At 40.9% G+C, this 26819-nt stretch overlaps 1 protein-coding gene across 1 annotated transcript; it reads left to right on the forward strand.

Moving 5' to 3' along the window:
• The first annotated feature begins 834 nt into the window (after positions 1–834).
• Positions 835–24458, forward strand: LOC120031146 (terminal nucleotidyltransferase 5A-like). Its single transcript, XM_038976743.1, has 2 exons — positions 835–1396; positions 22356–24458. Exons 1-2 carry the CDS (start codon positions 1244–1246, stop codon positions 23385–23387), a joined length of 1185 nt encoding a protein of 394 aa, XP_038832671.1. The 5' UTR covers positions 835–1243; the 3' UTR covers positions 23388–24458.
• Positions 24459–26819: the final 2361 nt, after the last annotated feature.

The following is a 26819-nucleotide window of genomic DNA, read 5'->3' on the forward strand; positions in this document are numbered from 1 at the left end:
TAATTTTCATCGATTTTAGAATAAGGCTGTAATAAAATGTGGAAAAGTCAAGGGGTCTCAATACTTTCCAAATGCACTGTATGATGACCATAATATATGTAGAACTCTGAGGCATTGCCAACTAAACAATTTGACATATGTTTAGAAGGATGGTAAGTGAACAACAACTTATTTTATTGTAAATTGTAACTGATCTACTGACTAGTTATTTATGATGCAAGTTGATTTGTAGATTAGTCGGTCTCGACTCGAGTTTAATGTCAGCTGCAATAGAGCTTGCCAGCTTTTAGTCCTAAAAAACGGAAATGAGTTACCTCTGGTTTGTTCAGCGATTCATATGGTGGAAATGAATGGGGAAAGAATAGGGTTTTGTGTTAAATGCCAAACATACAGTCTGAGGTTAACACAGGCTTAGCAGATCTTATACGTTTTGTTCTATGAGATAATATCAGTCCGTTAACATGACCTTTATGAATTATGAAGCCTTTTATGTGCTTTATGTGCTTTTTTTATTACATGAATACTTAAAAATTCAGAAACAGTGACATTAGCTGATGAAGATTATCTCATAGGACTCAATGTACATGATCTCCTCAGCCTGTGTTTACAACATACCTTATTTTCTGCGTTTATCCAAAAACCCTACAAAAATGCATTTGTCCAACAAATGGCAGTGGGTGCTTTCAAAAATACTCTATTGCTCTCAATGTCGAACGCGCCCAATGTCTTGGAGGATATCAGTGAGTATGGAAAGGGGTGGAGGCTCTGGAAATGCGTCACTATTACACAGGTTGTGCCAAACTATTTTCTCTGCACTGACTGGTGGCACTCGCAACAAGGCAAGGTCTTGATAATTAATGAGTGAACAAAAAAAAATCTGATCCTCTATGCAAATGAGGAGCCTTTATAGACCTTGGATGAGCTTTTGGGATAACGATTCGCTGCAAACTTGTGACCGATCAGCTTAACATCTGTGGATAAAGAGTTAAGCGTGTCTTGCATTTCAAACTTCAAGTATCTGACAGTAATCACATCTTCATTACCTTGCTGAATGAGGAAACGGATACTGAACATTTGTAGGCTATTGGAATTTACCACGATTGACCAAACTCATCCATTCATTATTCCCCCCTGCATTTTTAAGACGCACACCTCAACCGATTGATCCGGGAGTGATACAGCAAGATTAGACTACCGCATTCATTCCAATATATTTTTACACTCTGTTCAGTGCCACATCGCCATGTCAAGCGATACGTCGGATCAGAGTAGGCGGTTCTGTGTGCTGTCTTGGGATCAAGTGCATCGTTTGAACTCAATCCTCAGAGAAGCAATCCCGATTCACGGCCGCGGAAATTTCCCTACACTCTCTGTACAACCCCGGCAGATCGTTCAGGTAAAGCGCGTGCGCCACAACTTCCATACTGAGTATATGCTGTCTACTCTGAATCGCTTCATGTTTTGTGATGTGCTGTTAGTATGCATGTCCTTTGTTCCAAATAAAATGTCCCTATGGCATATTAAAGTAGTCTATTCGCCTATATTCTATTGAGTGATGGAGCCATGTCTCTGACCGACCTGGTCTCAGAGGATGTTGTATTATTCTGTATGTCAATCCGAGATACTCATTTAGTAGGATGTGTTACCTTTCGTATGGTATGTATTAATTTGTGGATGTCCATCACTCATTTTGTATGATACGAATTTGCAAAAAGTACAATATGTTACGAATTTGCGAAGTTTCTGAGATTACGAATTCTAGCTAGAAGCTAACATCAGTTAGGCTAGGGGTTAGGGTTACGTTTAGGTTAAAGGGTTAGGGTTAGCAAAAATGGTAAGGGGAAGGGTTAGCTAACATGCAAAGTAGCTAAAAAGTAGTAAGTAGCTAAAGTTGCTAAAATGCTGAAGTTGTCCGTGATAAGATTTGCACTCTCAACCTTTGGGTTGCTCGACGTTTGCGTTTATATGCCCACTATCCACCCCGACCAACCACCCAACATTAGTTTTTGCCATATGTTACATTTGGCTACTTATCATACCAAGTTGAGTACCTCGGATTTAAATGTACTATGTTACGTCTTGTCTGAGACCAAACTAATGCCTATCAAACATATCTCTTCACTGTCATTCTCTAGTTCAGGTCAAAGTGTGAGCTGAACTCCAACCCTGCCCCATATAGGACCTTTACTGTTGACGTCCACTCTGTTCAGTAGTGAGCCTCAGTAGGTGTTAACCCAGTACTTAACAATAGCCATTGCGTTAACTCTTTGCAACAATTTTGATTACTGTAACTGTATTTAGAGAAAAGTAGCCTACAGCAATGTGCTGATTCATACAGTTAGTTAACAAAACAGGTCGCTTGATTTACCTTGCTGCTACAGCTTATGTTGTGCCATCAAATCTCAAATCTCTCTCATCAAATCCCTTTGTCATCAGTCACCATATATTAATTACCACTGATGAGTCACATTTTGACTGGAAGTGTTTTGCATCATAATGGGTCTGTTTCTAATATCCGTCCAGATGGGAGTTTTGATATACTCCACTTTTCTGATATGCATATTGAAAATACCTTTCCAATTGACGGTGGCAGAAGGCTCCGTCATTTTGTATCATTAGAGAATGATACAGTGGAGATCAGTGCCAATTAAGATAAGGGAGGACGATTTTTGTTTTCATGAGCATATTTCAGCATATTGGATGACTCATTCATATTCCATTCATATTCCATTCACCCAGTTCAATGTAACAGCGATACGTTTAGGCTACTACTTGATACTCAAATTTTCTCCTTACCCATCATGAGGTTGCTACAACCTAGCCTATAAAGGAAAGTTTACAACGTAGGTGCACACAGGTCGAGAGACAAATTTGAGTCACAGACAGTGACACATGGACAGACAATGAAATGAAATACCGTCGTGCACACTCTTTCCTGCATCTAGCTTATATAGTGTGTAATCATTAATCCAACAGTTGCAAACGAGAGTTTCTATTGGACAAATTCAGGTATGTTTATCCCCGTTTTGTTCCGTTTTCTTCCGTTTAAGAAACTTTTTCAACAGAATCAGCGGAATGAATACACCCCTGAAACACAGTTCACTTTCATAGCAGCCACTTTGTCTTCCTTGTTGCATCTATGCGCTCTACTCCTCTCACCTCTTCCCTTCGCTTGTGGACTTCAATGCACAACACATCAGCTGTATGGGATCAGGTGAAAAAACCTTTCCAAGCCAAACTGCTACACACAGCCTACATCGTTGTCACCATAGCTAAAGTGACGTCATAGTCAGCATATTCATAGTGTCCCTCCTCGAGCGTCCCACCTCGACAACAGCCAGTGAAATTGCAGGGCGCCAAATTCAAAACGACATAAATCCCATAATTAAAATTCCTCAAACATACAAGTATTATACACCATTTTAAAGAAAAACTTATTGTAAATCCAACCACAGTGTCCGATTTCAAAAAGGCTTTACTGCGAAAGCACACCATGCGATTATGTTAGGTCAGCAGCTAGTCACAGAAAACCATACAGCCATTTTTCCAGCCAAAGAGAGGAGTCACAAAAAGCAGAAATAGAGATCAAATTAATCACTAAGCTTTGATGATCTTCATCAGATGGCACTCATAGGATTTCATGTTACACAATACATGTATGTTTTGTTCGATAAAGTTCATATTTATATCCATAAATCTCAGTTTACATTAGCATGTTATGTTCAGAAATGCATTATCTCAAACAAACATCTGTGAAAGTGCAGAGCCACATCAAATTACAGAAATACTCATAAACATTGATAAACGATACAAGTGTTAAACATACGAATAAAGATAAACTTCTTCTTAATACAACCGCTGTGTCAGATTTCAAAAAGACTTTACGGCGAAAGCATACTTTGCGATTATGTTAGGTCTGCGCCTAGCCACAGAAAAACATACAGCCATTTTCCTACCAAGGAGAGGTGTCACAAAAGTCAGAAATAGCATTAAAATGAATCACTTACCTTTGATGATCTTCATCTGGTGGCACTCCCAGGTCTCCATGTTAGACAATAAATGTTCGTTTTGTTCGATAATATCCCTCTTTATGACCAAAAGCCTCCTTTTTGTTTGCGTGTTTTGTCCAGTAATCCGAATGCTCAAGGCGCGTGCACTAAGTCCAGACGAAAAGTTTTTTTAAAGTACAATAAAAGTTAGTAGAAACATGCCTAACGATGTTTAAAATCAATCCTCCGGTTGTTTTTCTCATAAATAATCAATAATATTTCAACCAGACAAAAGCTTCGTCAATAGAAAAAGAGAAACAAGAAAGGCGTGTTCCCGATCCGGCGCAGGACTCATGGCTGGAAATTTCCACTGGCCACTGATTGAAAGTGCTGTATCGCCCTCATTTTTCAGAGTAAAAGCCTGAAACAATTCCTAAAGACTGGCCACATATAGAGGAAGCCACAGAGCTCGTGAACTGGGTCCTAAGTCTTTGTACGGTGGATAGGCTTTCAATGGAAAAACAGCCTTTCAAAATAATAGTACTTCCTGGTTGGATTTTCCTCGGGTTTTCACCTGCCATATCAGTTCTGTTATACTCAGACATTATTTTAACAGTTTTGGAAACTTTAGAGTGTTTTCTATCCAAATCTACTAATTATATGCATATCCTAACTTCTGGGCCTGAGTAGCAGGCAGTTTAATTTGGGCACGCTTTTCATCCAAAATTCCGAATGCTGCCCCCTACCCTAGTGAAGTTAACTAGCTAGCTGCATTTGCTAAGTAAGTGAAACTGAAAGTGGAAAAAAAGAATCTTTCCCTATTTCTCTCTTGCTTCTCCTTCATTTTGGAAGAAATTAATTTGTTCAACTATTTTCTTTCTCTCTCTTTGAGTCAACTACTCACCACATTCCATACACTGCAGTGCTAGCTAGCTGTAGTTTATGCTTTCAGTACTAGATTCATTCTTTGATACTTGACTGGGTGGACAACATGTCCGTTCATGCTGGAGGACGTCATCCGGAAGTTGTCATAATTACTGTGTAAGTCTATGGAAGGGGTTGAGAACCATGAGCATCCTAGGTTTAGTATTGAAGTCAATGTACCCAGAGGAGGACAGAAGATGGCTGTACTCCGGGTATATCATGGTGCTACCCTACAGAGTGCTGTTGAGGCTACTGTAGACCTTCTTTGCAAAATAGTGTGTTTTAATTATTTGGTGACGTGATTATATTTAGTATAATTTTATCTAAAAAGGATCACTTTTTGACTGTTTTACCATTTACATTTTTATGAAATTGACTGAGGAGGATGGTCCTCCCCTTCCTCCTCTGAGGAGCTTCCAATGTTAGAGATCTTGTGCTCATGATAGTTTTAGGACCCCTGAGTGGTAGTTGGACCTCTGATTTCAAAGGTTCCCTTATTGGCCAGAGTCCCTGAAATATCCCCTAGGTCCTACACCTAGCTTATACCACAAAATGTTAAACACATTTACTTAAATTAATGGTATACCCACAGAACTATAATGAGATTCTATTTCTATGGGTATACCATCCAGATTCCAAGCAACTACAGACAGTTGATGCTCCCTGATATCTGGGGGGACCAGACAGTGCCTTGTGCTGTGTCTACCAAGGTGGTGCTGCTATCTGTCCAGGTCTCTCTTGAAAAATAGATTTTATCTCAATGAGACTAACCATGTTAAATAATCTGGACTGGCCAGTACCAGTATCTCCCTGCTGTAACTCTATCTCCAGCCCCCGTCTGCTAGTTTTCATTAATGTCCCCCTCTACATCAGACATGTTCTTATGCATGGGATGGATGGTGGTTATGTAATTGAAAGATCATGCCAGCTGGTTTAACAATTAACATATTGTTTTGACTGACAATTATGTAGTTAGTCATGATTAATTCATTCAGGATTTCTGGATGTGGTAGTGGATATGTCCAACCTTTATGATAAATGCTTGATTGACTATGCAGGTGCTGTTCCATATTTTGGAACAGCGTGTTCCCCAGGATTAGTGGGAACCATATGTCATCTTCCCAGCCTGACTTTCATAACAACCCCATTTGCTTGCGGAAATAGTTACCAATAAACTGGACACACTTCAGTTCTGTTCAAACAAAAACTTCACATTTTACTCTATAAGCCTCTTCTGAAGAAAAGTAAGTGTAATGAGAAACATGAATGAGGCTCTGAAGATCAGCTTGATTTTATGTTTTTTTTAAATAGTTTTAGTGGTAGGATTTTTGGGACTTTATTATGGCAGCACTCATAGGAATAGAATAATTGTTACCCAACAGTGTTTTGGGAACATATGTTTGACAACATTTCTGCTGTGAGTGTCAACATATTATTCAAATAATGTGTTGACAATAGTATTTACACCATATTGTCATCTGCTGTTGTCACTTGCCAGTCGCTGTAGCATCCTAATGTCAGGAGCGTTCTCTTGTGATCAGTGGCGGTTCTAGCTTGTATGGCTCCATGGGCGAAACCCCCCCCCCCCCCCCCCCCCGGCTTGTCTGGGATATATGCATTTTAGTTGATCCGCCTGTGTCTTAAATACATGACTAAAAATGTATTCACCCGTGCATTGATTTTAGACCTTTTAGAGTCCTAAGCACCAAGTCTTGATGGAGAAAGTATGCATGTTTGATGTTTAAGTTACCATAGTAATTATTAAGAATGTGAAGAACTTATATTAGAACCGGCTATGAAAAATGTATTGTTTTGTAACAACTTCAAAATGAACATGAGTAGTTTGTGCAAAACTTTGTTTGGTGATCATCCCCCAAATTTGGCCGTTAAAAAGCTTTAATAGTTGCATCCTTCCTCCGGGAACTGTCTGCTGACAACAGGATGGCAGGTCTTTTTGATGTGCTGCTCTGGAGTTCCATGGCCCAGCAGACTCACCTGGGTATAAGGGGATGGACACACGTTAGCATGAGTTTTAGAGTGAGTACAGTCAATCCAATCCAACCAGTCACACCTAGGATAATAATCTATATGTCATCACACAGACGGCCATAGCGAAGGAGGTTTACATAGTTTACATAGTGCATACTTCTCTGATCTGGAGAGATCGCAGGTAGTTGGTCAGAAGGTTCTGGAGGTCCTAGGAATATAGAGAGATGGATAGAGGTACTGAATGCAATTGAAAGAGAGTTAACATTTACATTGTTGATTATTGAGGACTATAAGGGTGCCTTCCAATCAGACACATGGATGCATAAAAGACACAGCATCCCAATGGCGTTCAAAGGGAGGAGTCAGTTGGGGAGAGGCTTGTGCTGTCTGTCAGAAAAGTTGGAAAGACTCTCGTTCAGCCAATTAAAAACGTAGAACAGCGTTTTTCCCGACCAAACATCTGCATTGGACATGCGTTTCATGCATTTTGGTTTGAAGGCAGCCTTACTCTGGTTCAAGTTGTATCTCATTTCCCCCTAAGTCCTCAGCCCCTCACCCTTGACCTCCCATTGACCCAGGGCCTCCTGCCAAACCCTCTGAGTTTCTTTGACAGGGAGTTCCTCCATGAGTAGACATGTTTAGGGTGCATAGGGCTTCTCCACTCCTCATATTAGTGGCATATTTTGTATACTGAAGGAAAATGTAAATGCAACAATTTCTAAGATTTTACTGAGTTACAGTTCATATAAGGAAATCAGTCAATTTAAATGGATTCATTAGGCCCTAATCTATGGATTTCACATGACTGGGAATACAGCTATGCATCTTTTGGTCACATAGAATACCTTTAAAAAAAGCTAGGGGCGTCGATCAGAAAACCAGTCAGTATGACCCCCATTTGCCTCATGCAGCGTGATACATCTCCTGGAAGAACTGGGACATGTTCTGCTTCCAGGAATTGTGCACAGATCCTTGCAACAATGGGGCTGTGCATTATCATGCTGAAACATTAGGTGTTGGCGGCGGGTGAATGGCACGACATTGGGCCTCAGGATCTCGTCACGGTATCTCTGTGCATTAAAATTGCCATCGATAAATTGCAATTGTTTGTTGTCCGTAGCTTGTGCCTCCCCATACCATAACCCCACCACCACCATGGGGCACTCTGTTCACAACATTGACATCAGCAAACCGCTCGCCCAACGCGGTCTGCCATCTTCCCGATACAGTTGAAACCGGGATCCATCCACGAAGAGCACATTTAACAATGGCAATCACACAATGGCGTTCGAAGGTTAACATTTTCCTACTGAAGTCAGTTACGACGCCGAACTCCAGTCAGGTCATGACCCTGGTGAGGACAACGAGCACGCAGATGAGCTTCCCTGGGACGGTTTCTGGCGGTTTGTGCCGAAATTTTTTGGTAGTGCAAACCCACAGTTTCAACAGCTGTCCGAGGGTGGCTGGTCTCAGATGATCCCGCAGATGAAGAAGCCGGATGTGGAGATCCTGGGCTGGCGTTGTTACAAGTGGTCTGCGGTTGTGAGGCCGGTTGCATATAATGCTAAATTCTCTAAAGGACGTTGGAGGCGGATTATGTTAGAGAAATTAACATTCAATTATCTGGCAACAGCTCTGGTGGACATTCCTGCAGTCAGCATGCCAATTGCACACTCCCTCAACTTGAGATATCTGTGGCATTTGTGTTGTGTGACAAAACTGCACATTTTAGTGGCCTTTTATTGTCCCCAGCACAAGGTGCAGCTGTGTAATGATCATGCTGTTTAATCAGCTTCTTGCTATGCCACACCTGTCAGGTGGATGGATTGTCTTGGCAAAGGAAAAATGCTCACTAACAGGGATGTAAACAAATTTGTGCACAAAATTTGAGAGAGATACGTTTATGGAAAATGTCTGGGATATTTTATTTCAGCTCATGAAACATGGGACCAACACTTTATATTTTGTGTGTGAGACTTACTGACATGGAGTACTGGTAGCAATCTTCAATCTGGATTAAGGGAAATGTCCTGTAGGAATCCTGCATTGGCAAATGGTTGTATCTACAGTATCTCCACCAGGCTCCTGTAATCAGATGACAAACCTGCATAGATTAACAGAATAAAATGGTACCTGTATTTACTCAATTTAAGTCATGACAGCCACTGTTTATTTTTGTTTTTTTACACAGGAATGTACAGGTTTTTTGTTCCAGCACTTCACTTACACCTCATTCAACTAACTGTGGTCTAAATTGAACAAGAACTTGCACACAGTTCAGTTCCCCGGGTGCAAAAATCACCCACGTCTGTATTATTGAATGAGCTTCCCAAGTTACAAGCATACAATTGCATGATGGAGAATAACGTGTGGATATATTTCTATCTAACTTTGTGAATAAACTCCAATAACATATTTCAATTTAGCTAGCTTGCTAATGGCATTTATCAACTTAATCAATCACATTTATTTATAAAGCCCTTTTCACATCAGCCGATGTCACAAAGTGCTCTACAGAAACCCAGCCTAAAACCCCAAACAGCAAGCAATGCAGATGTAGAAGCACGGTGGCTAGGAAAACTCCCTAGAAAGGCCAGAACCTAGGAAGAAACCTAGAGAGGAACCAGGCTCTGAGGGGTGGCCAGTCCTCTTCTGGCTGTGCCGGGTGTTGAACATGGCCAAGATGTTCAAACGTTCATAGATTACCAAAGGGTCAGATGATGATGATGATAATAATAAATCACAGCAGTTGTAGAGGGTGCAATGGGTCAGCACTTCAGGAGTAAATGTCAGTTGGCTTTTCATAGCCGATCATTCAGAGTTAGAGATAGCAGGTGTGGTAGAGAGTCCAAAACAGCAGGTCCGGGACAAGGTAGCACGTCCAGTGAACAGGTCAGGGTTCCATAGCCGCAGGCAGAACACTTGAAACTGGAGCAGCAGCATGACCAGGTGGACTGGGGACAGCAAGGAGTCATCAGGCCAGGTAGTCCTGAGGCATGGTCCTAGGGCTCGGGTCCTCGGAGAGAATTAGAGGGAGCATACTTAAATTCACAAAGGACACCGGATAGGACCGGAAAAATACTCTAGATATAACAGACCCCCGACACATAAACTTTTGCTGCATAAATACTGGAGGCTGAGACAGGAGGGGTCGAGAGACACTGTGGCCCTGTCCGACGATATCCCTGGACAGGGCCAAACAGACTAGATATAACCCCACCTACTTTGCCAAAGCACAGCCCCCACACCACTATAGGGATATCTTCAACCACCAACCTACTACCCTGAGACAAGGCCGAGTATTGCCCACGAAGATCTCCCCCACGGCACGAACCCAAAGGGGGCGCCAATCCGGACAGAAAAATCACGTTAGTGACTCAACCCACTCAAGTGACGCACCAGGCAGACCGATAGGCAGACCGTTCCATAAAAATGTATGTCTATAGGAGAAAGCCCTGCCTCCAGCTGTTTGCTTAGAAATTCTAGGGACAGTAAGGAGGCCTGCGTCTTGTGACCGTAGCGTACTGGTAGGTATGTACGGCAGGACCAAATTGGAAAGATGGGTAGGAGCAAGCCCATGTAATGCTTTGTAGGTTAGCAATAAAACCTTGAAATTTGCCCTAGCCTTAACAGGAAGCCAGAGTAGAGAGGCTAGCACTGGAGTAAATTTTATGTCTAGTCAAGATTCTAGCAGCCGTTTTTAGCACTAACTGAAGTTTATTTAGTGCATCATCCGGGTGGCGGGTAGCCGGAAAGTAGAGCATTGCAGTAGTCTAATCTAGAAGTGACAAAATAATGGATTATTTTTTCTGCATCATTTTTGGACAAAGTTTCTGATTTTTGCAATGTTACGAAGATGGAAAAAAGCTGTCTTTGAAATATTCTTGATATGTTCGTCAAAAGAGAGATCAGGGTCCAGAGTAATGCCGAGGTCCTTCCCAGTTTTATTTGAGTTGACTGTACAACCATCAAGATTAATTGTCAGATTCAACAGAAGATCTCTTTGTTTCTTGAGACCTAGAACAAGCATCTCTGTTTTGTCTGAGTTTAAAAGTAAAACATTTGCCGCCATCCACTTCCTTATGTCTGAAACACAGGCTTCCAGAGAGGGACATTTTGGGGCTTCACCATGTTTCATCAAAATGTACAGCTGTGTATCGTCCGCATAGCAGTGAAAGTTAACATTATGTTTCCGAATGACATCACCAAGAGGTAAAATATATATATAATATATATGTGTATATATATATATATTTTTTTTTTTATATAGTGAAAACCAATAGTGGTCCTAAAATAGAACCTTGAGGAACACTGAAATGTACAGTTGATTGTCAGAAGACAAACCATCCACAGAGACGAACTGATATCTTTCCGACAGATAAGATCTAAACCAGGCCAGAACTTGTCCATGTAGACCAATTTGGGTTTACAATCTCTCCAAAAGAATGTGTTGAATGATGGTATCAAAAGCAGCACTAAGGTCTAGGAGCACGAGAACAGTTGCAGAGCCTTGGTCTTAAAAGGTAATTTACCACCTTCACGAGTGCAGTCTTAGTGCTATGATGGGGTCTAAAACCAGACTGAAGCATTTCGTATACATTGTTTGTCTTCAGGAAGGCAGTGAGTTGCTGCGCAACAGCTTTTCAAATTTTTGGGAGCGGAATGGGAGATTCGATACAGGCAGATTTATTATTTTTTTTTCTGGGTCAAGGTTTGGCTTTTTCAAGAGGCTTTATTACTGCCACTTTAAGTGAGTTTGGTACATATCCGGTGGATAGGGAGCCATTTATTATATTCAACATAGGAGGGCACAGGAAGCAGCTCTTTCAGTAGTTTAGTTGGAATAGGGTCCAGTATGCAGCTTGAAGGTGTAGAGGCCAAGAGTATTTTCATGAATGTGTCGAGATATAGTATTAAAAAACTTGAGTGTCTCCCTTGATCCTAGGTCCTGGCAGTGTTGTACAGACTCAGGACAACTGAGCTTTGGAGAAATACGCAGATTTAAAGAGGAGTCCGTAATTTGATTTCTAATGATCATGATCTTTTCGTCAAAGAATTTCATTAATTTATCACTGTTGAAGTGAAAGCTTGGGGAATGCTGCTTTTTAGTTAGCTTTGCGATAGTATCAAAAATACATTTTGGATTGTTCTTATTCTCCTCAATTAAGGGTTAGGGTTAGGGCTCTTAGTACCGTGCAGTATCGGTCTTTCCAAGCTAGTCGGAAGACTTCCATTTTGGTGTAGCGCCATTTCCGTTCCATTTTTCTGGAAGCTTGATTCAGGGCTTGGGTATTCTCTGTATACCAGGGAGCTAGTTACTTATGACAAATGTTTTTTGCTTTCAGGGGTGCGACTGCATCTAGGGTATTATGAAATTTAGTTCCTCAGTTAGGTGGTTAACAGATTGTTGTACTCCGATGTCCTTGGGTAGGTGGACGGAGTATGGAAGGGCATCTAAGAATCTTTGGGTTGTCTGAGAATTTATAGCACAGCTTTTGATGTTCCTTGGTTGGGGTCTGAGCAGATTATTTGTTGCGATTGCAAACGTAATAAAATGGTGGTCCAATAGTCCAGGATTATGAGGAAAAACATTAAGATCCAAAATATTTATTCCATGGGACAAAACTAGGTCCAGAGTATGACTGTGGCAGTGAGTAGGTCGGGAGACATGTTGGACAAAGCCCACTGAGTCGATGATGGCTCCGGAAGCCTTTTGGAGTGGGTCTGTGGACTTTTCCATGTGAATATTAAAGTCACCAAAATATATATATATATATTTTTATATTTGAATATGCCATGACTACAAGGTCCGATAGGAATTTAGGGAACTCTGTGAGGAATGCTGTATACGGCCCAGTAGGCCTGTAAACAGTAGCTATAAAAAGTGATTGAGTAGGCGGCATAGATTTCATGACTAGAAGCTCAAAAGATGAAAACGCAGTCATTTTTGTTCTTTGTTAAATGAAATTTGCTATCGTAAATGTTAGCAACACCTCCGCCTTTGCGGGATGCGCGGGGGATATGGTCACTAGTGTAACCAGGAGGAGAGGCCTCATTTAACACTGTAAATTCATCAGGCTTAAGCCATGTTTTAGTCAGGCCAATCACATCAAGATTATGATCAGTGATTAGTTAATTGACTATAACTATAAGATTTCACAATCTCTTTCAATAATGACAGAAATGGAGGAGGTCTTTATTCCAGTGAGATTGCTAAAGCGAACACTGCCATGTTTAGTTTTGCCCATCCTAGATCGAGGCACAGACACAGTCTCAATGGGGATAGCTGAGCTGACTACACTGACTATGCTAGTGGCAGACTCCACTAAGATGGCAGGGTGGCTAACAGCCTGCTGCCTGGCCTTACCCTGGCCTGTACCCTATCTTATTGTGGAGCTAGATGAGTTAGACAGGGCTCTACGTTCATAGATAAGATGAGCACCCCTCCAGCTAGGATAGAGTCTGTCACTCCTCATCAAGCCAGGCTTGGTCCTGTTTGTGGGTGAGTCCCAGAAAGAGTGCAAATAATCTACAAATTCTATCTTGTGGGAGGGGCAGAAAACAGTTTAACCAGCGATTGAGTTGTGAGACTCTGCTGTAGAGCTCATCACTCCCCCTAACTGGGAGGGGGTCAGAGACAATTACTCGATGCTGATCTTTCTATCTGATTTACACGCTGAAGCTATGTTGCGCTTGGTGACCTCTGACTGTTTCATCCTAACGTCGTTGGTGCCGACGTGGATAACAATATCCCTATACTCTCTACACTCCTATACTCTCTACACAGTTTTAGCCTTAGCCAGCACCATCTTCAGATTAGCCTTAACGTCGATAGCCCTGCCCCCTGGTACAGTGTATGATCGCTGGATGATTATTCCTGTATATTATGAGTACAGCGACTGCAATTAGAAGGCATAATGTTAATGTTACTACTTAGCTTCGGCTGGTGGAGGTCGTGTAGAACCATGTCCAGATAAAGTGTCCGGGGTGAAAAAGTTGAGTGAAAAAAGTTGAGCGAGGGGGGGAAAAATAAAAAATATAAAACGGTAATAGTTAAAAACGTAAAGTTGGCAGGTAGCAAAGAAACGTTAGCAACAAATCGCACAGCAGCACGTAAACAAGTCTACAAGTTGTGAGCGGAAATGACGATAAGGAAAATGATGGTTAAGATGGTTAACTAGCAAATATTATATTTGTTTTCTCCTCTCATTTAAAGCTGCCTGATTTTTAAGCTAGCCAGTTGATAGTAATGCTAGGATGAATGTCATTCCACTTCTTTGGACACTGTGTTAACAAACCTCCAAACGAGCTTCAATGCCATACAACACTCTTTCCGTGGCCTCCAAATGCTAGTAAAACAAAATAGATGCTCTTCAACCGATCGCTGCCATACCCTCCCGCCCGACTAGCATCACTACGCTGGACGGTTCTGACTTAGAATATGTGGACAACTATAAATACCTACAGTTGAAGTCGGAAGTTTACATACACCTTAGCCAAATACATTTAAACTCAGTTTTTCACAATTCCCGACGTTTAATCCTAGTAAAAATTCCCTGTCTTAGGTCAGTTAGGATCACCACATATTTTAAGAATGTGAAATGTCAGAATAATAGTAGAGAGAATGATTTATTTCAGCTTTTATTTATTTCATCACATTCCCAGTGGGTCACAGGTTTACATGCACTCAATTAGTATTTGGTAGCATTGCCTTTAAATTGTTTAACTTGGTTCAAACATTTCGGGTAGCCTTCCACAAACTTCCCACAATAAGTTGGGTGAATTTTGGCCCATTCCTCCTGACAGAGCTGGTGTAACTGAGTCAGGTTTGTAGACCTCCTTGAGTGCCACACGCTTTTTGATGGCCACTCCAATACCTTGACTTTGTTGTCCTTAAGCCATTTTGCCACAACTTTGGAAGTATGCTTGGGGCCATTGTCCATTTGCAAGACCCATTTGCGACCAAGCTTTAACTTCCTGACTGATGTCTTGAGATGTTGCTTCAATATATCCACATAATTGTCCTTCCTCATGATGTCATCTATTTTGTGAAGTGCACCAGTCCCTCCTGCAGCAAAGCACCCCCACAACATGATGCAGCCACCCCCGTGCTTCATGGTTGGGATGGTGTTCTTTGGCTTGCAAGCCTCCCCCTTTTTCCTCCAAACATAACGATGGTCATTATGGCCAAACAGTTCTATTTTTGTTACATCAGACCAGAGGACATTTCTCCAAAAAGTACAATCTTTGTCCCGATGTGCAGTTGCAAACTGTAGTCTGTTTTTTATGGCTGTTTTGGAGCACTCGCTTCTTCCTTGCTGAGCGGCCTTTCAGGTTATGTCGATATAGGACTAGTTTTGATGTGGATATAGATACTTTTGTACCTGTTTCCTCCAGCATCTTCACATGGTCCTTTGCTGTTGTTCTGGGATTGATTTGCACTTTTCGCACCAAAGTACGTTCATCTCTAGGAGACAGAACGTGTCTTCTTCCTGAGCGATATGACGGCTGTGTGGTCCCATGGTGTTTATACTTGCGTACTATTGTTTGTACAGATGAATGTGGTACCTTCAGGCGTTTGAAAACTGCTCTCAAGGATGAACCAGACTTGAGGAGGTCTACAATTTATTTTCTGAGGTTTTGGCTGATTTCTTTAGATTTTCCCATAATGTGAAACAGAGGCACTGAGTTTGAAGGTAGGCCTTGAAATGCTTCCACAGGTACACCTCCAATTGACTCAAACAATGTCAATTAGCCTATCAGAACCTTCTAAAGCAATGACAATTTCTGGAACTTTCCAAGCTGTTTAAAGGCACAGTCAACTTAGTGTATATAAACTTCTGACCCACTGGAATTGTGATACAGTGAATTATAAATGAAATAATCTGCCTGTAAACAATTGTTGGATAAATTACTTGTCATGCACAAAGTAGATGTCCTAACCGACTTAACAAAACTATAGTTTGTTAACAGCTACCACCCCCCTTCTTTCAATTTCCGCCTGAAGACATACCCAAATCTAACTGCCTCTAGCTCAGGCCCAGGAGCAAGCATATTCTTGGTACCATTTGAAAGAAAACACTCTGAAGTTTGTGTAAATGTGAATTGAATGTAGGAGAATATAACACAATAGATCTGGTTTAGATAATACAATGAAAAAACCATACGTTTTTTCTTTTTAATTGTTGTATCGTCATCTTTAAAATGAACAAGATAAAACAAACATTCAGATACGAATATGGGGACAATTTCAGTGAAAAACATGAGAGGGCAACAGTACTTGTGCAAAGTTTCAGAATGATAACTTCATTTATCATGAAGTCACCCAGGTGTCCCACACAAGTAGCCCAAATGTACCCAAGTGGCCAAATTGGTGAAGGTATACATTTTGAAACAAATAACTATATACAAAATACCAAAATGGTATTCTAACACACCCCCCCAAGATATGGAGAAAAAAAATGGGGGAAAAAATGGGATAAAATATGAAGAAAAAAACCATATACATTTACAAAATAGCATGGGTAAATATTTACACACTTTCAATATTTGGAAGACCCTCAGTCCTCTATCAAATCAAATCAATTTATATAGCCCTCAAGAGTAAATATGAACAGTTTACCTCTAGATGGCCCGGGAGGTGTGGTGCCAGAGACAGCAGGGGTCCAGCTGGATGAAACAGCTTCAGAGGGGGATGGACACGTTGGCTGCAGACACACGCATCTCGACCATGCTCCCTCTAATCCATAATATGTAGACTGAGTTGAGGAAGCATGCCGCTGGAGGAAGTATAGCCAATGTGTACTTTACACATTTCATTACATTTTTATATATTGCAAATAAAATGTAAAAACAATCACAAATAATATTTTATATTATTAATTTCAAACAACGGCATTAGCATGAGAAGAACTTACCAGTCCAAAACAATGTCCTCTCCGTTCAAAAAATATGCTTCCATTTGAGTCATGGTCGCTAACTGAGTCGTCTTCCAAAAGCATATGTTTCACTTTCACGAACAATTTCCTCTATAATTTTGTCTACATTCGTATATCTAGTCTTAGATTTAGCTTTCCCTGACTTATTCGCCATGATGTTCGATTTATAAACATCTGAAGATGCTTGTTACCGAAACAGTGCTGTGCGTAATGAGTTTGGCTCCTTCAAGTATGAATCTTCAATGGCGAATGACGATCTTTACGCCGGAGTTTACTACATGGGTTGGTCTTCCAAAACACAAACGTTACATATTGCCGTTTACCTCTGCTCATTGGCTATCTACCCAGCTAGATTTGAAGACGGTGGTCATTGGGTTAAAATACAGTCAATCAACGAAACAGCGGTCATATAATTGGCGCACATTGAGGTCATTACTTGTTGTCTTCCAATCGGTTTCTTTGGGTCAATATTTGTGGCGATCACCGTATGTTGTCGAATTTAAACCCATATCCGGTATCTGTAGCGCAGAAAAGTTAACAAGAAATTTGTGGAGTGGTTGAAAAACAATTTTTAATGACTCCAACCTAAGTGTATGTAAACTTCCGACTAACTGTAGGTGTCTGGCTAGACTGTAAACTCTCCGTCCAGACTCACATTCAGCATCTCCAATCCAAAATTAAATCTGGAATTGGCTTCCTATTTCGCAACAAAACCTCCTTCACTCATGCTGCCAAACATACCCCCGTAAAACTGACTATCCTACTGATCCTTGACTTCGGCGATGTTATTTACAAAATGTTATATCTCCTTCACTAACTTTAAGCATCAGCTGTCAGAGCAGCTTACCGATCGCTGCAGCTGTACACAGCCCATCTGTAAATAGCCCATCCAACCAACTACCTACCTCTTCCCCATATTTGTTTTTCTTTTCTGCTCTTTTGCACACCAGTATTTCTACTTGCACATCCTCATCTGCACATCTATCACTTCAGTGTTAATTGCTAAATTGTAATTGCCTTACCTCCTTACTTCAATTGCACACACTGTATACAGATTTTTCTGTTGTGTTCTTGACTGTACGTTAGTTTATCCCATGTATAGCTCTGTTGTTTTTGTCGCACTGCTTTGCTTTATCTTGGCCAGGTCGCAGTTGTAAATGAGAACTTGTTCTCAACTGGCCTACCTGGTTAATCAGCATAGCCCCCTTTTTTTTCAATTTTTGCCTAAAATGACATACCAAATCTAACTGCCTGTAGCTCAGGCCCTGAAGCAAGGATATGCATATTCTTGGTACCATTTAAAGGAAACACTGAAGTTTGTGGAAACGTGAATTGAATGTAGGAGAATATAACACAATAGATCTGGTATAAGAATATACAAAGATTTTTTTTTTTTTCTACCACCATCTTTGAAACGCAACAGAAAGGTCCCAAATCTAGCCATCACTCTGATTGTAATTCCGATGGTGTCCACAGGAGGGTAGCAGTGTATGTGCAAAGTTTCAGACTGATAACTTGAAGTATGAGCAAGCTACTTGACATTTAGAGTGAAGTCACCCTTGTACATTTGGGCTAATCGTGAAGGACACATTTACATTTACATTACATTTTTCTGCAAGAATATCGTCAAATCTGTATACTTGGACTTTGATTTAGCTTTTCCAGTATTAGTAGCCATATTGTAAGTTCAACATTAGCAAAACACCCAGTTTTCAAAACTTCATAACTCTGAATATTCTTGCAGTTTTTCTCTAAAAGGAAAAGGCTTGCTGTCGCCAAGATCAGCAGCAAAATTTTGTGACAGATATGGGGTTTCCGCATACTACAGCAAAGCCCAGCTCATTGGCTATCCAGCTAGCTTTGTTTGACCCCGATTGGTTAGTCAATCAAGTGAAGACCGCCTGTGTCATCGGTGAGCCATTAGGCGTCGCTCTCTGACCAAATTTGGTTTCCTATAGGATATACTACACTCCCAATGATATAGTGAAGTCTGGTTACGTTCTAGGATCTCTGAGTAATAAATACGAACGTCATTTGACTTGTTGAAACAACGTTTAGGGTTAGATTTTCAGATTCCTTTCTTTGCAATTTGAATGAGTGGAAATACAAAATCGATCGTGCATGCTATATGGATCTTTTATGGATATGAAAAAGGATTTTATCTAACAAAACGACACTTCATGTTATCTCTGGGACCTTTGGGGTGATAAATCAGAGCAAGATTTCAGAATGTAAGTACACGTTTCACCTTCAGAGGTGAATTTATCAAACCTGTCGCTGTGAAAAAAGTGTTTTGTTGTTAGGAGCTCTCCTCAAACAATAGCACATCATTTTTTTCGCAGTAATAGCTACTGTAAATTGGAAAGTGCAGTTATATTAACAAGAATTTAAGCTTTCAGCCGATATAAGACACTATCATGACACATGGCGCTACATGATTTACATTTGTACCGTTGACAGAACTCCTATCTCTAAGATGTAATAAAGGTGAAATAAATGAAAAAATCTATAAAAATGAGCTGCTGTCAATTTAGTCTGAAATGTACCATTGTTAAACAAATTACCTTTACTTTGTAGACATGACTTCTCTTTAAGCTACCTCCTTAGATTTGATTGATGGAACAATCCAGCCAATGGTTGCAGCAATACTGCAAAAAAAAAAATGTATACAAACGTACAACACTTTCTATACGCTTATGAATCTCTTGGTAACGTGACAAGTGTGTGCAGATAAATCTGCAAGTGTGTTTTTGATTCACAGCAGAATATTAATAGTCGTAAATGGACTTGTAATAATTCTGCAAATCTTATTGAATGTATTCAAATGTCATGTTTCAAGTTTGTGACTAGGGATGTGATATGACATTTTTGTCTGATACCGATATTCTCTTTGCCAAAAAACCCGATACCGATATTTTTTTTATTTTAGCGGCCTTTTAAGCATTCTAGTACACTTAAATAGTTTAAACACACACACACTCTGACCAAAAAAGTTATACGTAAATGCCAACCATTTTTGGTTACTACAATTTTTGGTTATTACATGATTCCATGTGTTATTTCATAGATTTGATGACTTCACTATTATTCTACAGTGTAGAAAATAGTTAAAAAATAAAGAAAAACCCTGGAATGAGTAGGTGTCCAAACTTTTGACTGGTACTGTATGTAAATTTGCTTTCTGTATTACATTTTCAATAAATGGGTGAGGAAAAATATTATATTAATCCGTTTGAATTCAAGCTGTAACCCGACAAAATCCAGGGGTATGAAGTCAAGGGGTATCAAAACTTTCTGAAGGCACTATTAAGTGTTGAGTCTAGCTTAGTCTAGTTTCACAGCATCTGTAGTCCCTGTCCAATTGATAACTGTAATCTGACTGGACACACTGCTACTTTGTTGCAGAATTAGCACAGAAAGCAATATAAGGCTAGTGATCAAAAAGTTACTAAGAATTTAGTATCATTTGGCATCAAGGCGACCCACACCATTCAATTAGCTTTAATGATATACATACCAATCATGGAGCCCGTGTCTGTCTTTGCTATAGAGCCCATGATGTATGTCTATGCGCTTAGAGGTGCACTGTTGAATGAAACTGCAGGCCTTTGTCTGTCTGCAGCCTGACCCATTATGTATAAATAGAGGCAGCTTATGATCTGATGGACATGATGAGAGTGTTAATTACTGTCAGACTGACACTAATCTGTCAGGACGGGGAGATTTGAAGGCTGCAATGGAAGGAGGTAGGGAGGTAAGAGCTGGAGAGGTGTTTTGCTAAAGTGTGATGCAAGTACTTGAGTTGTAATATGTGTAGGATCTGTACAATAGGTTAGCCCAGTTTCCAGTTGTATTTAAGATTGTTTGCTCTTTGATATTTTAAATAAACAATTTTTGAACCAGGTAGGCCAGTTGAGAACAAGTTCTCATTTACAACTGCGACCTGGCCAAGATAAAGCAAAGCAGTGCGACACAAACAACAACACAGTTACACATGGAATAAACAAACATACAGTCAAAAACACAATAGAAAAAAAGTCTATATACAGTGTGTGCAAATGGCGTGAGGAGGTAAGGCAATAAATAGGCCATAGTAGCGAAGTAATTACAATTTAGCAAATTAACACTGAAGTGATAGATGTGCAGATGATGATGTTTCTTAAATTAAAAGTTAAATTAAAAGTGCAGATGATGATAATTCTTAAATTAAAAGTGTCTCTGCATTTCATTGCATTTTACTGCATATTGTTACATGCAAAATAATGTAAAAAAAATTGATGGTAGAATGTAGACTACACATTTCCTAGCATCTAGCTTACATATCTGCCTGCACTAAAGCTGTGCTAAAGCCTTATTGAGTGTGTTGTGGATTCTGACTGAAAGCTGTGATCACTTTCAAATGCAAGTTAAACCGATTCTTAACCGAAAGAGCTCTTTGGATTTTAAGAGTAAATTACATGTTTCCTTTACATGCACGAACTGTGCATTTTAATGGTGCCAACCCACCAAGTGGATTGAGTTTGAACAACTTTACTACTAACCCCTCGGCTTTAGTGTGCTGTTAGTGCCCCATCTTTGTCTTTCCTGAGGGCTTCTAGACACACTTTCTCAGTGTGACTGCCAGTGTCTGTTTAGCGTGCCATTCCTAGCACTACCTAACTATGGAGCACAGACCCAGTGATGTCAGACTTGGGACATCCTCTTCCCAGATGATTGTGGTGGCCTCTTTGCTGAACTGGTCCTGCAGATCACCGGGCCTCTGAAAGTGAAACCTTTGACCCAACGGTTGTGGGGATTGGAGCAAGATTTTCTCATTGTCTGCTCCACTAGGGCCTATGCTAAGCCAAGCACTTACTACCGGTGTGAATCGCAGTGCAGGGGTATAAATCCTATAGCACTAACTGCTGCCGCCTGGGTTGTGTTCATTAAAGCATGCAACAGAAAGCGTTTAAAAAAGTTTTGCAATAAAAAACGAAAGTACGTTTTTCTTATTTAATTTTGTGCCTACTGAACATGGCCCTGGTGAAACAGGCATGACCCAGCCAGTGAGTCAGATCCTCAGTGAGTAGTCCTAACTCTTCTGCTATCCTTCTGGGCCTGTTAGGTTCCATTCAAACTGATGGCGGTGATGATGAAATGTACTTTCGTGAGCAGTGTATTGATTTCTGCCTAGTGCTTACACAGCCTATTGACTTTTCCAGAGGCCCATGTTGGAACTTATTGATAAATGTCTCAAGATGTTTACTTGAGTCTTTGCAGGTTCGTGTGTGTGTGTGTGTGTGTGTGTTCTTTGGTTGAATAATGTTGGCAAGGAGGAGGCAGGTGGTCTGGCACCAAAGTCAGCACATGTTCCACAAGGGAAAGGCATGTCTGTCCTGTATGGGCAAGGAGTGCCTTTGGACATAACCAATTACATTTATATTACTTCAGAAATGTATTTTTCTTAATTAAACATAAAAATTAAAAGCGTTTGAGCGTATGTCTAATACATACTCTGTCTCTCTTCTTTACCCAGGTGGTGCGGGCGCGGTTGGAGGAGAGGGGCGTGTCAGTACGAGACGTGCGGCTGAACGGCTCTGCAGCCAGCCACGTGCTCTACCAGGACACTGGCATGGGCTACAAGGACCTGGACCTGATCTTCGGTGTGTCTCTGAAGGACGACCAGGCTTTCCGGCTGGTCAAGGACGTGGTAATGGACTGCCTATTGGACTTCCTACCAGCGGGGGTCAGTAAGGAGCGCATCTCGCCGCTAACCCTCAAAGAGGCCTACGTGCAGAAACTGGTGAAAGTATGCAACGACACAGACCGCTGGAGCCTTATCTCACTGTCCAACAACACGGGCAAGAATGTGGAGCTCAAGTTCGTGGACTCTCTCAGGCGGCAGTTTGAATTCAGCGTGGACTCCTTCCAGATTGGCTTGGACTCGCTGCTGCTGTTTGACCACTGCTCAGAGACGGCCATGTCCGAGAGCTTCCACCCCACCGTGATTGGGGAGAGTGTGTATGGGGACTTTGAGGGGGCCATGGGCCATCTGTGTCAGCGGATCATTGCCACGCGCAGCCCCGAGGAGATCCGAGGCGGGGGGCTACTTAAGTACTGCCACTTGCTGGCGCAGGGGTTCAGGCCCATCTGCGAAACAGAGATGAAGGCTCTGCAACGCTACATGTGCTCGCGCTTCTTCATCGACTTCTCTGACATCTGCGAGCAGCAGCGTAAGCTGGAGGCCTACCTGCAGAACCACTTTGCCGGCATGGAGCATAAGCGCTACGAGTGCCTGATGACTCTGCACCAGGTGGTGAATGAAAGCACTGTGTGTCTGATGGGCCATGAGCGGCGCCAGACGCTCAGCCTCATCTCTATGTTGGCGCTGCAGGTGCTGGCTGAGCAGAACGCCATCCCCACGGTGACGAACGTCACCTGCTTCTACCAGCCCGCACCCTACGTACGTGACAACAACTTCAGCAATTACTACATAGCACATGTGCAGCCACACCCACCGCAAGTTCACCACAGTAACTCTCACCATACGTGGCTGCACTGTAACTGAGCTAACAAGCATGTGCAGGGCAGAGGTGGATGTGGCATCCAATGTTTCTCTCCATTGGGTTGGAGTGAGGAGAAGGGCTCGGCGGAATGGCAGCATTGCTCTTTGTCTTTCAAAATAAATAAATAAACTAAGCAAATGGAAATGTGACTTGACTGAAACAATCCTTTACTGCTGTATGATTTTAGCCAATCTTCTCTCAAAAAATGTTTTTCCTCACACGTTTGTTAAGCTGATGGTCCTTTCCACATGTAGCAAGAATGTTGAAGAAGTGAGAAAGAAATCTTAGATTTTTTTAATAAGAAAATAAAAACGTTTATTTTGGAAGAAACAAACTATGAAGCTTTATTTTCAGACTGCTGCTTCAGTTGACTTATTTTTTAAACAACAGTTACAGAACCAAAGATGCATTTTGTTCAGAACAGAAGGGATTATTGTGATTCCAAGTGCCTAAAATGATCTGAGCAATTTACAAAAACGCCTCTATAAAGTGAGAGCTGTGTTTTTTTTTTTTTTTTAGGTTTGTGTTGCCTAGATTACTCCAAATCTCTTTTCAGGGACAGAGACATCCATCTTTATGCGATTTAAATACATTTAATTTAAAAAATCCCTATCCTCGTGTTTTTTAAATTCTGAAATATGTGTATTATAAGCATAGCCTGTGTAAATGGGAAAGAAAGGTCTTGATACTGTTGGGTTCTGAGAATATGAAATATACTTATTCATGTCACTGAGGGAGTGCTGAGGTTTAGAGCGTGTACACCAGAAGTGAATGGTTATAGGAGGAAGGTATATAGTGTGTGCAATTAAGCTTGGAATGTGTTGAGTTCAGGGAAGCAATTTACATGTGGCAGGCATTGATAAGGGGAGAGAGCCATGGATTAGTGATGGAGTGGGGTTGAGGTCAGGTAACATTAAGGGAGAAATAAAAGTTTCTGGCGCGTATCACTAGTGTCCTGCCTAGCAGTAAAGAACGATGTTTGTACAGATGTGTAGGAGGAGACTCAGCCTATGAGGAACGGTTAAATATCAGTGCTTGTGTGGAAATGTTTTTGTCTAATGCAGCTGTATTGATCCTCTGGCAAGAATAAACTTGGTTAAGCTTTCATAGTGTCTGTTGAGTTTTTTACTCTGAGAATTAGAACCTAACAATTCCAAAATAGCTCAATGGCCTTGAAATGAATTAGATCAACCTCCTAGTTTATGGATCCTGTCATCTGTTGTACATGCATCTTTAACTACCCATAAAGTGATAGGATTTCTACACCATAGAAACTGTGGGGACTGTAAGTTGCTCTAGATAACAACAAAAATGCAGCTTACATGTCCACCCTTTTTAGAGTAATGTAGCTTTGATTATCTTGATGACATACTGACAACTAAGACAACCCAGACCAGTTCCAGGAATTAGCCTGTGGAAAAGCATATTGTCTGTTGAGTGAGTGCCACTTCTTAAACTGGGCTTGTAAGATCCATTACAATCTGAGGACATGAACCATAAGAAGGCCTTTCTGAAGCACAATGGCCTCTCTCTGGTGTGATACAAAGGCTGGTTTGTTCTCCCACCCATGTTGCCAGTGGAAATGGAATCCTATTTGCTTGAATAATGCCATATCCATGTTATTTTGCTTGTGTATATATATCAGAATATGGTTGCGTCCCTCTGGTTGAGTGGCCAGCGTGGATTAATACATGGTAAAATGTGGCGGAGGGAGTGGATGCCCATCTGGAATTGCCATTTCCTTTCACTTGCTTGATTGATACTAGGGAGCATACATTAATGGTAACATTAAAAACTTACCGAACACTACAAAGTGCAATCATTTAGCTTAAGTTATCCAAATCCAGACATTCCCGAGAAGATGTATTCAGTTTAGCATGCATACACACATAATGGTACTCAAAATGTCAGTGCAAGGAACGTGATGTAGCTTCTCTCTTGCTATGTCGCTGCCATTTTATTTTCTCTCCAACAAATCCAAAAACAACACATTGAGCTACAGAATACATGAATAGTTTATATTGGTCTTAATGTGAACTAGTCTGCTTATACAGTGGCAAGAAAAAGTATGTGAACCCTTTGGAATTATCTGGATTTCTGCATAAATTGGTCATACAATTAGATCTGATCTTCATCTAAGTCACAACAACAGACAGTCTGCTTAAACTAAAAACACCCAAATTATTGCATTTTTCTTGTCTTTATTGAATACATAATTTAAACATTCACTGTGTAGGTTGGAAAATGTATGTGAACCCATAGGCTAATGACTTCTCCAAAAGCTAATTGGAGTCAGGAATCCGCTAACCTGGAGTACAATCATTGAGACGAGATTGGAGATGTTGGTTAGAGCTACCCTGCCCTATAAAAAACACTCACAAAATTTGAGTTTGCTATTCACAAGAAGCATTGCCTGATGTGAACCATGCCTCGAACAAAAGAGATCTCAGAAGACCCAAGATGAAGAATTGTTGACTTGCATAAAGCTGGAAAGGGTTACAAAAGTATCTCTAAAAGCCATGATGCTCATCAGTAAGACAAATTGTCTATAAATGGAGAAAGTTCAGCACTGTTGCTACTCTCCTTAGGAGTGGCCGTCCTGCAAAGATGACTGCAAGAGCACAGCGCAGAATGTGCAATGAGGTCAAGAAGAATCCTAAATTGTCAGCTAAAGACTTACAGACATCTCTGTAACATGCTAGCATCTCTGACGAGTCTACAATATGTAAAACACTAAACAAGAATGGTGTTCATGGGAGGATCTGGATGTTCCACAGCGCTACTGGCAAAATATTCTGTGGACAGATGAAACTAAAGTTGAGTTGTTTGGAAGGAACACACAACACTACAGTGGCTTGCGAAAGTATTCACGCCCTTGGCATTTTTTCTATTTTGTTGCCTTACAACCTGGAATTAAAATAGATTTTTTGGGGGTTTGTATCATTTGATTTACAATACATGCATACCACTTTGAAGATTCTAAATATTTTTTATTGTGAAACAAACAAGAAATAAGACAAATAAAACTGAACTTGAGCATGCAAAGTCAATACTTCGTAGAGCCACCTTTTGCAGCAATTCCAGCTGCAAGTCTCTTGGGATATGTCTCAATTTGTATTTATTATGGATCCCTGCCAAAGCAGCAGCTACTCTTCTTGGGGTCCAGCAAAATTAAGGCAGTTTATACAATTTTAAAACATTACAATATATTCACAGATTTCACAACACTCTGTGTGCCCTCAGGCCCCTACTCCACCACTACCACATATCTACATGACTAAATCTGTGTGTGTGTGTGTGCCAATGTTTGTGTTGCTTCACAGTCCCCGCTGTTCCATAAGGTGTTTTATTATCTGTTTATCTGCTTCTCCTGTGGCGGGCCGGGCGCAGTGCACAGACATGGTCGCCAGGTGTACTGTGTTTCCTCCGACACA

The sequence above is a fragment of the Salvelinus namaycush genome, chromosome 37, assembly GCF_016432855.1.
Source record: "Salvelinus namaycush isolate Seneca chromosome 37, SaNama_1.0, whole genome shotgun sequence".
NCBI lineage: Eukaryota > Metazoa > Chordata > Actinopteri > Salmoniformes > Salmonidae > Salvelinus > Salvelinus namaycush.